This window comes from Gouania willdenowi, chromosome 6 (genome assembly GCF_900634775.1).
Source record: "Gouania willdenowi chromosome 6, fGouWil2.1, whole genome shotgun sequence".
Taxonomy (NCBI): Eukaryota; Metazoa; Chordata; class Actinopteri; order Blenniiformes; family Gobiesocidae; genus Gouania; species Gouania willdenowi.
The window spans coordinates 67,947,397-67,961,436 of NC_041049.1; the positions used below are offsets into that span (position 1 = coordinate 67,947,397).

The 14,040-nt window shown below is 37.1% G+C and overlaps 1 protein-coding gene across 9 annotated transcripts in view; it reads left to right on the plus strand.

The window, feature by feature from the left end:
- The window catches only part of LOC114464420 (pleckstrin homology domain-containing family A member 7-like), a 141,413-nt gene that overhangs the window by 20,931 nt on the left and 106,442 nt on the right, over positions 1-14,040 (plus strand). The window contains exons 1-2 of one of the 9 annotated variants that reach the window (XM_028448583.1): positions 12,395-12,951; positions 13,068-13,287. The exons of the other annotated variants lie outside the window; for them this stretch is intronic. Coding sequence (XP_028304384.1) covers positions 13,217-13,287 — 71 coding nt within the window. The 5' untranslated portion in view covers positions 12,395-12,951; positions 13,068-13,216. Of the gene's footprint in view, positions 1-12,394; positions 12,952-13,067; positions 13,288-14,040 lie in introns of those variants that run through there. 9 annotated transcript variants of the gene reach the window in all.

Here is a 14,040-nt window from a genome sequence, read left to right on the forward strand (position 1 = left end):
AGATGTTATTGTAAGGTATAGTTTAAGTGACTTGACATAGATATGTAATATAAAAATGTTTCATGTTGTGCATGTGTGGCTTCAGTGGTAAATCCCCATTTACAGATGCAACAGAGAACTGAGATGTCGATTGTTGTTAAGCATGAAAAGCCTTTAAAAAAGAAAAGCATTTGATGCATGAGAGTAAATCTTGCACTTTTTTTTCGCTGCTAATATGTAAAATTATGCCAGAATGTATAAAGACATTTCTTTTAGGTCAAAATGCCAAATGTACATTGTCAAACTTTCATAAACTCTGATTGTGTTGGTATGGTATCAAAGTAAAGCATGCACAGAAATTCTCTTATGTGAATATTTTTTGTGTATATATAATTTGATTGTGTTATACATTTATTTTTATATATCATATGATATTCATACATCTATATATGTATGAATATCATAATATATATATATATATATATATATATATATATATTAAGGGAGCTTTCAGACTCCTCCAATGACTCTTTATCATATAAAGGGACTAGCGACAGATGAAGCAACTTTTTCCAGTGTTATTGGAGACTTTTGCAGATAAAAACATGGATTGTTTCTTCTTTTTTTTTGATTAGCTCTCTCACAGCATTCACAAGCAGCTTAGTCCTCACTTAAAGTCTGAGATTTTTTAATAGAGTTTTGTGTGTATATTGAAGTGTTTCTACAATATTCACTCCTTGTGACAGTAAAATAGATCATTCCTAGTCAATTTACTGCAGCAATTATTCTCTAAATCATTTGAAAAAGTGATTAACACCAAGTCGTGCTTGGGAAAAATAACTGTGAAATTATTTTTTGGCCATACCGCCCAGCACAGTCTATGCATCCTTAAAAACACTGGCAGGCTTTGTTATGATCTGATGTCTGCCTATTCTCTCAGAACATGGCAATCTTTAATGCTCCATTACAACACCACCATCTCAAAAAATCCCATTAACGCACCCACTGAATGGTGATAGAAAATTACTTGTTCAACAGATGCTAGATGCATTTTAATGAACAGATAGTATAGGCATTATTATTTATTTATGTTTATTCCATGTTCATGAGTCTGTGGGAATATGATGTATTTGTCAGTGACCTTGCCAGTGGCATGTTTTACACTTAAACTGAAAATAAGAAGTGTAACCTTGAATTTTCTTCATGTTATTGAAATGCTACCTCTCGATCTCTTGCTAACTGTTGAGGGTCACTTTTGGGTGGATTGGTAGGGGTTCCTTCATCGCCCAGCAACAGGGATACGGGTCAATATCCTCTCAATCAGAAGTCCAAACGAGTCCAGCCCAAATCCAGGTTGAAAGAGATGCATAAAGGCTCAGTAGTTAATGAGAGGCAGTTTCAGCTTGGCAATTTCTATCAATTTCAAAGGATTCTCTTGGCTGGGTCAAATGCACTAAAGAACAGGTCTTTAAGGGTCAAAGAGTCAGTAACTGATTGTATGAGAAAGTAAATCTCATTTTTCCTTTTCAATTTCTCCAGATTATTTAATTGCACATAACAGAAGTCAACATTATACATCACTAAACTAACCAAAATGATAAGTGTGCGGTCTTTTACTCTCCTTATTCCAACACAAGAGGATTCTTGATGCTTATTTGATGCAGGAATAATGATTGATCTCATTTTCAATTCTTTGTTAATAGGGTACTTGTGTATTTTAATGGCGAGCTCTAACAAAAGATCATGTATAATAATAGCAGGCTAGTTGGTTATTTTCTTCAAAATACTTCAGAAGTTGTAGAGCAGCCGCAAAGAGAAAATACTGTCTTGTTCATGAGAGACAGCGGCTGCCATTTATTTTTAAAGAGTAACTAAACCCCAAAACCACTTTTTTTCTGCTAAATACAAATGTGTTTGGGTATAAAGTAGAGCAATTTATTTATCCTGGTCCAAGTATTTCAATATGGCATATTTTGTTGTAAAATATCAGAGCGACTGCCCTGTTAGCACATGTATGTCATCATTTGCAGGAGAAGCTCTGCTGTTTATGTTGTTCTTTGTTGTGTCTCATTACTACACACTGTAGCGACAGTCTGATCCTTTCAACAGGATTGTTACACTTCTCTGTGTGTGGATAATTCCCGGCTGGCATGCCAAACGAGCTTTTCCATGTATGTGTTTAAGGAGGTCGTTGGTTTGTTTTTTAGTCCAGTGAAAGAGTTTTTGAACACTGAGGTTTAACGCCATAAGGCACAGACAGTGTTTACACAGCCAAAATAAGACAGAACTAGACTGGAGCAGGTGACCAATGTGGACCCCTGGTGGCAGAACATTTGTTGTTTTATCTTCTATGTAGATTTGAAATCTTTTCATGAATATTTGTCATGTGTTTTGAACCATCTCAGGTGTCAGAGGCCTCTTGAATCGTTTTGTCTTCACACCAATTTGAGCATAACCAAAGTGAGGGGACTTTGGGCTGCATTACTTTAGCAGGATAAACACAGTACATACAGCATATGGCAAAAAAGGGTGGATAGCATAAAATAGATGATATATTTGTTTTTCTCCAACAATCTGGCATGTCAGAGTACAAAACTTAAGCATATGTAATCCTTTGCGTATTTTTCTACAGCTTCAACACTAGCATCTAATGCCTGTTAATCTTTACACCCTAGAATATTACACGATTGCTCAACATGTTGTGGTACACAATCACATTAGTACTGAGAGTAAAAATTGAATTTGTAGTGCCGTGTAGTGTAACAGCCCTGTTTCTGAACCACTGATTCCTTTAGTTGAGTGGCACCTAACATTGTCTAAAGAGATGTCCATTTATCTTTAGAAGTGAGTTACAATAAAAATAAAAAAGTCATTGTGAAAAGATTGAAATATTATACAATAAATGGACAGATAAGAAATCTAACCATCAGTGTGAAAAAAATTATCTAATATTAATAGATTTCCAAAAAAGCAATTATCAAAAATCACAAGTTGTCATGTGTAGTGTTTAGTGTAGTAATAACCCAGGGGTAAAAACAGGTCAGTTTAATGGTTCTCCTTTAATAGTACGGTGATCAAAAGGTAGTATGCAGGGTTTGATAACCATTGTCTTCAACAATGGCTTTTGCCCTGAGGACTGCTGCTGCTTACTGGATTTTCATTTTCTGAAATATTTTTGTGTTAAAATTATAATAAATCTGCTGATTCTGAAAAAGTTAGACTCGTGTATCTCATATCAACAAAGACATCACTTTGATAATACTCAAATAAATTTTCCTGCACATTTTGATGCTTGATTTTTAAACTTTACAGCCCTAAATATATTAGGTGGGTTTTATGGAATTGGCTAATTGTGTAATTCATATAATGAGCAGTACCTAAAATAGTGGCGGTTGCCTTAGACATGTGCAAGTGGTGGCCTACGGGCCACATGTGGCCATCAGCCCCCGTAAAAACTGTAATTCAAAATGTTCATTTGATGTAGATTTATTTAAATAGAGTTTTATTGGCTAAGAATACTTTAGAAAGAATGTGATCTATGATGTCTAAAGTGCTTGGTTTGTTTGAGTGAATTTTATTACATATGGTTTATTACAATGGTTTATGTAGAAGAAAATGACAACATTTCCAAGAAGTATTTAAAACAACAAAATAACTCACACAAAAGAACCAAACAAAAGCACGCTAATAAAAGTAGAGGAAAAATAAATAAATAAATAAAATAAAATAAAATCAGCAATAAAAATGCTCAGACACACAAAATGACTCCAAAAAAAAACTTAAATAGGGACAACACAACTCTTAAAAAACACAAAAACAAACAAGTCCACAAAATAATAAATGCATAAAATCAAAATAAATTAACTACAAAAACACAGACACACAAAATAACAAAAAATACCAAATGACTTGAGAAATACACACAATTATTCCAAATATGCACTAAACAGCCAAAACCTTTCTTTTTAAAAAAAAAACCTTTCAAATTGGTCGTTTAACAAAGAATTGATATAAATTCAGATTGTGTGACCCTTGGATCACATTTTTGTGGCCCTCACTATGATAAAAGTTGGCCATGTCTGATATAAATCAGACTTGTACGTTGTATATTTTGTGTAATATAAGTACAGTGACCTTGTGTATCCTAAAATGTGCCACTAAATAAAATGAATAATTATTATTAAAAATTATGAAGTTTGATATATTGTTTAACTTTGCTATTTGGCACTTTGTATTCCTAACAGCTCTCTCATCTCTTGTTTTGTTAGCTCACTATAATGTTTGGTAATACAGCAGTGCCTGTGGGAGTCTGGATCACTCTTTGATTCTTGTTGTTTAGCTACTAAACCTGTGATGCAAATCAGACACCAATGGAAATCCAACATGTTGGGATTTCTTCCAATTACTGTATCAGATCTCAGCTATAGAGAAGCAGGAAAGACGGGAAGTCCCCAAGCCACGATGAAAGAGGAATTCATATGGGGAGCATTATTTCTAGGAGTGCGCCATGTAAGAGCGTGCGTGCGATTGAAGATTGAAGAATCTGGATCAGAAGATCCCCGGGGATATTAACTCAGATATAAATGAACACATACACACAGATTACTCTATCAAGGTGGCAAAGCTTCTCTTCAGGCAATTGAGCAGTTTGAACTAGAAATCTATGAAGCAGATGACTTTCCATCTACAAGCGTTTTATCCAGATTTCTCAGCCGTAACTTAGGAAACGCACACCTCGAAAAAGGCCCTCTGCTTTCTGGTTCCCTTTCATTTTTTCCTGGACATGTGTGCTTTTCCCAAGTAGAGAAATACTGTTTCAGCTTTTCCAGAATCTTGTACTTTCTAAATTTAATTACTTTATTTATTAGGAGAGTGAAAGAAAGCACAGCTTTAGGTTAAAGTGTCAGTAGTGTGTGACAGACACAACGAGATTTTCAATGTTGGCTTTTTTAAGATTTACCTGGAAATAATTGTGCAATTCAAAGGATGAAAACTCCTGAATGAGCTCTAGGTCTTATGTGTCAAAGTCAAGGGCTGGGGTCCAAATGTGGCCCTTTAGACCATTCAATTCGGCTCACAGGAGAAAGTAAAAAAAAAAAAGAAAAAAAAAAGAAAAACATGAATTATTGTGTAAATTACCAAATAATTCAGTTGTGGATATCTCAGCCCTTCTATATACACTAATTAAATTGAACTCCACAATATTTGTAGGATGGCATTTTCCCCATGCTTTTATCACATGACTGCAGTCATTTTAAATCTCAATTTTTTCTGAAATTATTTCTCATAATTTTCGGAAAGTAAATAATAATGTCACAAAATCAATTAAATTTAACTGCGAAAATCCTCCAGGCACTGATATCTGTCGCTTATTGCTTGGGTATCGTCAGCATCTTTCATACTTTAGGTATCATTTATATGTCAAAGTGCAAAATTTAGGGAAATTACTGTTGAATTTGCTTGTTTTCCTGCCTAAAATTTGCGTCCCACTTAAGATCAACCTACTTTATTTTTGGCCCTTGAACTAAAATGAGTTTGACACCCCTGATCTAGGTGTTACTACATCAGTAATGTTGACAGAAACTGAGAGTCCTGGGCTGCAGTTTGCACAAAGTGTTGTTTTTAGGAATTTATTAAAAGGCAGGATCTGTGCCCTTGAAAACAGTAAAGGAGTCAGAGGTGTGTTTGAAGAAATGTGTGTGTGTGTGTGTGTGTTTTTAAAGCCTGTGGCAGTAGAGGGGCTTCATCTGCAAAAGCCAGATAAGCCAAAGCACAGACCTATCACACTGCTGCCATCTCACCCACTGACACAGTGATTCAACACAGCTGTCACATGTCAGCATCCTCTCTGTATGAGCTGTGGCTGACAGGTAGTGAAGCGTCCTCCAATCAAAAGGTTGGCTGATTGTTTCCATGTGTCAAAGTGCCCTTGGGCAAAACACAGTGAACACAGATACTTTCAATGGGAAACTGGCTGGTTTGGCACCATTGTGGATTTTTTTTTAAAAAGAAAAAATCAAAACGAACCCAGAATTTTGGTCTGTTAAATCAGTGGTTCTCAAACTTTTTTTTGCTCAAGTACCCGGTTCTTTTATTTCTGAATCCAAGTACCCCCCTTTGTCTGACTACAACATTTTTCTTAGAATAGTATTTAAAAAAAACAAAAAACTAAAACTATAGAGCATAATAATGGAATGAATGAGTGAACACACGCATTTTAAAGAATTTAGTAAACAGTATTTAACACAGTGGTTCCCAGCCTTTTCTGGATTGTGACCCCCCTTTTGATTTTAATAATGTCTGGTGACCCCAAAGACAATTTTTGTCATAGAATTAGTTGTAGATCATGTTTGAGGTCATATATATATATATATATTAACTGCGTTTTAGTTGAACTAGATTTATATTTCACAAAGTGAAACTATGGAAATAGTTGTTTCAGAGTGTGTGTTGTTTTAATAATAATAAAAAAAAGAATAATAATGGTTAAAAAATTCAAAAATCTATTTTTTTAAGAAATTTCAGGCGACCCCATATGGGGCCCCGACCCCAAGGCCCAAGGTTGAAAAACACTGATTTAGTGGCTCCTGAATTGATTTATCTCTATAGTTTTTATCTTTTCTGGTCATCTCACACCTGGGGTGGGACATTTTAATTTTCAATCCTAACCTCAAGTACCCCCTGTAGTGCCATAATTTTAGATTATTATTAAACCTTTATTTTACCTAGAAAATCTCATTGGGATTATGAATCATAAAGGCACATTGGTTCACAATAACTACAATGACTGTCTCCTCATCTTGGGTGTTTTTTTGCCAGTCTGTGCAGTGGCTGTTACATATTTCCTTCAAATCCTGTCATTTTATGGTAGTTTTTTATGTGACTGATGAAGAAGCTTGTAGATGTTTTAAATCCTCTTGGACTCTTTGTATTGGATGTATTGCATATGGTAAACGGGCCATCTTTCGACATTATTTGGTTCACTCAGCCCATAGCAGCACTAGCTATTTAGGGTCAAAGGGTATAAGGATAAGACTATGTTATCAGCTTGAGTCACGGGTTCATATTGTCTTTTTGGGTCTTTAAGAACTTAGATATTATTATTAAGCACCCTTAGAATTAATGCTTGCGACTGTGTGTAATTGGCCTTATCGTGGTGGTCTAAAGGTTAGAGAAGTCGGTTGGTGTTAATGTCTTTTATATTTATACATATTTTTTATATTACCTCTGCGTCTGTGAGGCTGTGCAACCCATCAAGGGTAAATCGAGTTCTCCTTCCTTTTAAAGCGCTGCCTGTGAAGTCAGACACTCAATAATAGAGAAGAGAAAGGAGAAAATCCCGTGTGTATCCTGATGGTGATTATTCTGTGGTGGTTAGATTGTTGCTCAACAGCAGCTACACACCCCCTTCCTCCCACCTCCTCTTCTTTCCTACATCCATTGCTGTGCTGCACTTCCTTTTCTTTTATCCATTTTTGTTTTGTCATACACACTCTCGTCGCAGACATGATATCACTAGCCAATGGAGCCATCCTTAAAAAAAGCCACTTCATACTGTGGGATTAATAGAAACAAAAAGGTGATGGAAGGTTGCAGGTAAAAATGATTAGACCTGCACCGAAATCCTTGGTAGAGTATAGGTAGACATATGTGCAGCTTTGGCCAGCACATAATCAATATTCATGAATAAAAAAGGGTGTAATCATTATTTTATGGTGAACTCAATCAATATCAATGAAAAGCCATTATTTTTTATTTTTATTTGAACACCTGCATAATGACCACATTCTGTTGAGTTTCATTTGAAGCTAATTATGCCCTTGTAGAGGAATACAGCAGGGACTTCTTTTGGGTCATTAAAAACATTGAGACTTACGCATTTTTGAATGAAAAGATGACCATGCAAATTAGATGCTTATTTGTTTTATAGGACAAATGGTAACATTGATTTCTTAGTAATTTTTGATACTCACAAACCAACTTTTAGTGCTTCAATCTTTAAAGACTAGACTTGTGTTTTTGTTACGTAGAAATCAAAGTATGCAAAGCTTAATTCCTGTTCAGGGTCTGCTGGTGTCTATATTCAGCTCTCAATGGGCACTAGGCAGGGTACACCCTGGACAGACCGCCAGTCCATCACAGGGCAAAAGCAAAAAGACAGACGACCACTCACACACTACCATTCACTCTTATGGGCAATTTAAATACTCCAAATAAAATAACATTAGGGGTGTAACGATACATTTTAACAACGAATCGAATCACGCTTCATTGTTGCTGATTCGATCCATGGATGATTTTGGTTACTTTTAGAACAGAATCAAAATGATTCAGTGGCTTGAAATCATTTCAGTAAAACTTGCCGAGCACAGATCAGTGTAGTTGGATCGTAGGAATATAAATCAATTAATTGATTTGATGGATGAATTGACACCCTTAAATAACATGCATGTTTTAAGATGGTGGGAGGATACTAGGAATGGGAATCAAAAACTGGTTCTTTCTGAGAACCGGTTCCCAGTAATCCAATTCCTAATAATCGTTTGTTTGCCTGTCAGTTCCACTTATTGGTTCCTCTTACGTTGCAAATACGTGATGACGTCACACGCAAACAGCGTGTTGTTTAAATCATAGACTGGTGGTTCCGTATTTTGGATTCAATGATTATTTCATGATTTGCGCAGTTTTTTGGCAGTTTAGATGGTGTTTCGGGTGGTTTAGGCGGTGTTTAAAGCCTGTTTGAAGCAGACTGGATGGGAGGGGGCAGGCGGTGCACCTGATGAGCAGTCCCCCCTGAAACATTTCCCCATTAAAAAAAAAAAAAAACCTGAATTCCATTTTTATTGGTCTATTCCCTGATTTAGTCCACAATTCCGTTAATGTGGATTATATAAGGCCCTACATAGTCTAAAGAGTGGATGAATAAGTTCGACTATAGAGAAGCCTTCCTCCCATCCCAACCAAAGACAGCGCCACCCTCTGGTGGTGGATGAAGAGGGACACATTGCCAATGGTGTCAGCTTTATCTGTGAAACATTTCTGTGTACAAGCATCCTCAACACCATCTGAAAGGGTGTTCTCCACAGCTGGAGACACCCTAAGTCCAGAATGATCTTGTATCCTTCCTGACAAGGAAAACATGCTCATTTTTCTGCACAAAAATCTGCCACAGTTGATAAGTGCAGCTGTACATTTGGTTAATGTTCTTTTTTACAGAAGAATTTGTATTTTGTCTGAATTACTTTTGGATCAAGTTGTTCAAGTTCAAAAGGAGCACTGTCAATATTCTCAAATGTTTGTAGCCAAAGTGTCATATATTGTATATAATATTATCCAGTGAAAACAATCTATACCTGGTGGATTAAGAGAGAGCTGATATCTCTGCAGGAAATTAAAGAGACAAATATAATATAATAAAGAGTGAAAGCAAACATCCATTTGTATTATTTCAGGGAGAGAATCAGTAAGGAATCAAATCAATAAGCAGTATCAATAATGGAAATGGAATTGCTAAATTCTTATCAGTACAGGGAGAACATGTAAACTCTCCCTGTTTCATGTAAACTCTACACTGAAAGGACCCAAGTGTCCACCCCAGGGCTTGAAGCCAGCACCTTCTTGACTTTTTCGGTTGTTTGGCATTGACATCTGATCATTTAATTTTGTTCTTTGAGTGTAGTTTTTACGTTGATGACAGCATAGCCTTTCCCACAGTGCATTGCGTTTGTCTTTGTATGCGTGGTCAGAGCAGGCGCAGTGTTTAGTAGGGCACTAGAGTAGTCCAGTTCTCTAAAGAGACAGCACATCCTCCACTGAGTTAAATAGCACCAACCTCTCACCTACAGGTCACGTGAGCTGATTGGGTAGATGAGTTAAGGCTGTGAGCGGCTGTAATTAAGCTGCTGGTGCCTAAAAGCAGACTGTCTGTGTCCAGGAGTTCAAATTTCTAATCGTTGGTTTGGCTTCCTAATTCGTAAATAAGAATTAACCTTTTGAGTGCGTCTCCTTCTCACAACACCTCCTATATGTGTATTATACATGCCCCCCAACATCCGTAAACCTTCTGTCGTCTACTTTAATTAGTGAGAATGCAGGAGGCAACTTGTTTTTCAACCCATTTCAACTTTTTTCAATCTTATTGCTAATAATCAGCTATTGCTAGGTTAATGCTAATGCAATTGATAGGTGAATGTTAATGCTAGCTATTGCTAATGCTAGATTAATGCTCATGCTGGGCTAATGTTAAAGCTAGGCTAATGCTAGGTTAATGCTATTGCTAGACTAATGCTAATACAATTGATAGGTTAATGTTATCTATTGTTAATGCTAATGCTGGGTTAATGCTTGGTTAATGCTGTTGTTAGGTTAATGCTGACACTAGACTAATTTCATGTAAATGCTAGTTAATGCTAATATTCGCTCATGCTAGTAAATGCTAATGCAAGTTAATGTTAATACTAATATTAGTTAATGCTAGCTAATGCTAACACTAATGCCAACGTGAATGCTAACGCAAATGTTAACGTGAATGCAATGCTAGTACAAGTTTTTGCTAATTTTATATAATGCTAATGTTAACACAGTGTGACGCGGGCCAACACCTACATCCTAACTTGCATTTTCTTTAGGAAATGCAAATATTGTAGTTCCACATGCTTTGGTTGTTCAACCTCTGCATCAGTCTCCTGTCCCACAGACTGAGCCACTATCTCCAAACCATCAATTCAATTCAATTTCAATTCAACTTTATTTATATAGCACAAATTACAACAGTCATCTCAAAGAGTCCATAGTGAGAAAGAAAGAACCCAACAAGATCCACATGAACCATCAGTCACTGCGACTTCCTCGTAACGTCTTATTAACCTTTCCTCTCAGTCTGAGGGCCATCCTTCTGTCACACATCACCCCTGGCATTTACTGCACCCTCCCTTCACTCACTTCTTCACTTCTTTTGTGCTCTGTCCATTGCTTTGTATGATCAACCCTATGTAATTAAAGTCAGCCTTTCATCTGTACTACTCTATCTGTCTCACATATCTCTTGTACCTGCCTCCAACTCTAACTTCTAACTCTAACTACTTATGACAACCCTTACATGCTGCATCATTTTGTTCTTGCATCCTGTTTTCTACCAATGGATCTTTGCCTCTTGCTTTATTTTTATTTAAATTTCTTAGCCTAAAGCACGTGTCAAACTCAAGGCCCGGGGGCCTTTAAAACATCCAAATCGGCTCGTATGGGGAAAGTAAAAATGGCAAAGAAAACATGAATCATTGTGTAAATTACCAAATAATGTAGTTGTTATGTCAATAGGGGTGTAAAATATCTGGTAAATTTCCACAGGAAGTCCAGCTCAGGAATTTTGGCAATATTCAAAATATAGAAACTTTTCATGGGAATTATTCATTGAAATTACACAGACATTGGGAGTAATTTAAAATCAAGGTATCATATTCAAACATAAATTGGCATCCATGCAAAAAAAAATTTACATTTTAAAAAAAAAAAAAAAAAAAACATATTTCAGCAGTTTTATTTGGAAGTAGAACTTTACAATTATTCAAGTGGACTTTTAACTCTTTTTCCATGCTTGTATAACACGATGGAAATAATTTTTACTCTCAAATTGTTGATAGAAATCCAATTTTTTTTAAAAATATAATTTATACATGGAGCACTAATGTTTGAATTGTTCAATACCCCACCTCTGTCGCCCACTTGAGGTCAAACTTATCCGTATTTGGCCCCTGAACTAAAATTAGTTTGACATCTCTGGTCTAAAAGTTTTTTCTAAAAGCCTTCAAAACATCCCTTCAAAGTACAAAATAAACATGATCAACAATAAAATGATGCTTAGAAAAACACGTTTTATGGGATTTGAACCGTTGAAATTAATATGTTTCAGATAAGACAAATGAAAAATAACCTGTGAAACAAAAGCAGCTTTTCCATACAGGATTTTATAGATGCTTCTTAGCTGAAAATGTATTTGTCTTTGCTTCTGTGTGTGATCCCTGCCTTTCCAGACATGCTTTGCAGTGATTGCATATTGACTGTAGTAGACTATCAACCAAATAGTTTAGTAGAACCATGTCCCGAGGGGTGTTTATATGGGTGCATCCAGTTTTAAGCAGATGTAAATTGCTCTTGTTGTGTGTATGTAAACACAATCCTCTCTCTTTCTCTGTCTCTTCCTCACTCTTGACGTCCCCCTCTTCCTCGCTCTCTTTTCCTCTCAGAAGCGTCTACACTACCGGATGAGTATGGGACGGAAAAAAAAAAGGCTGCTCTGCTGTAGCTTTTTTCTTGCTCTTTCTGTCGCTCCTCTGCTTCACATAGATATTCACTTGCTCTGTTTGCCCGCCATATCCTGCCTCCCTGCGTCTCATCCCCTCCCTCACCCATACTTCTCACTCTCTCTGTGTCTCTGTGAGTATGCTCAGTCATTCACCTCTGCGTGTTGCTCTTGTTTGTGAAGCCTGAGGAGCCTGTGATTGGTGGGGGTATTTCATCTCTGTGGCAGCTTCTTTGGCGGCAAACTGGATCCAGGAGCAGAGCATTTGTTACGAGCATATATCCTGAGAAGCGCTAAATCAGGGCAACTGTGAACTTTTGTCAGAATGCATCACACGTGCCGACGACACTGCATTCCCGTTTGGCATCGAGAGCTGCCAGGGAAATTAGGGATCTCGTAAATCAGCAGCTTAACGTGCCCGAAGAGGTTTGAAAGTTCACTGGTGTGTACCAAATAATTGTGATGTAAGGTGGTGACATATAATAGAAGAACAGACAAAACATCCACCTCAGGAAGAACCACGTCAAAGACATCTGTTGGACAAGATTACTCATACCTGAGTGGCGAGGGAAAATGAGCGACCGGAGACTGGATTGAAGTCGTCACCTGTGGTTAAGACTTTGCCCGAGGCTGTCAACTCAGACTTTGCTGACTGGAGTAGACTTCCTTTCCAGGTGTGTACACGGCACCACACTTGACTGTGACGTGCTCCGTATCTGTTCTGCACTTAGCCTATTTTAAGTCATTCTTTGTAATTATATCTTGCACCTTCCACCACCACCACCATCAGCGTCTTCATCTTAACCCCATGGAACCAATCAGAAGACAAGAGACAAGATGCTGATTATTATGACTTCTGGAATCTTGAGTTTAATCCCCTCACAATAGTAATAGAAGACACGCTGGCACTTGTGATCCGTCATCAAGAAGAGCAGAACAATGTGGAATCCGTCGGGATACTGTAATCATATCCCTCACCATGGATATCCCTTTTACCATGCTCCCTGCAGGTAGGGTACCACCACTTTAATTCATATTTTAAAACTGTTTCAGCTTTTTATGGACATTCAGTGTTTGCTCGCTGTTCATGTTTCAGTTTTTCGTGGTTGCTTTCTCAGAGGCTTAATTTTCATTATTTCAAAGAAAAGTACAAATTTTTCAGTTCTGTGAGAATAACACAATTTTCTGCTTCCTTCCATGAACACAAATGTTTGATGGTAAAGCCACAGTGTGAGATGGGTTTTGGTTTTTCAGTGGCAGATTTTAGCCAGACTGGTAATTCTGGTTTGTTTTCAACAGACCAAAGAACTGGTTTTTCTGCTATGTAATAAGGGACGGTTTACTTTAGTGGTCTCTGTGTCATAAATGGACCAAGGCCAACATGATCGCACATCAGTAAAGAAAACAAAAAACACTCCTGGGGTCAGAATGGTGACCTGAGTTGTGCTAACAACTGTTATCACCGTGGTCTCTAAAAACACACACAGTGCAGTGATTACACAAGATTTTACCGCCTCGATATTCCCGCAGATGGTGTGACATTATTCCATTTATCACACAGTTGTATATGTGACCCACTCACAAATGAACAGCATCAATCATCGCTCCCTGAGGATAGAGCTGGCCCCAGCCAACACCTCTTTTTATTTTACAGTAATAGTCTCAAACCTCTAAAGGCTGTTGGAGCACAACCAGCAGAATACCGATTCACCATCATGAGTTATTCATAATAACCACGAGTGGTTGAGCAGAACGGGAACATT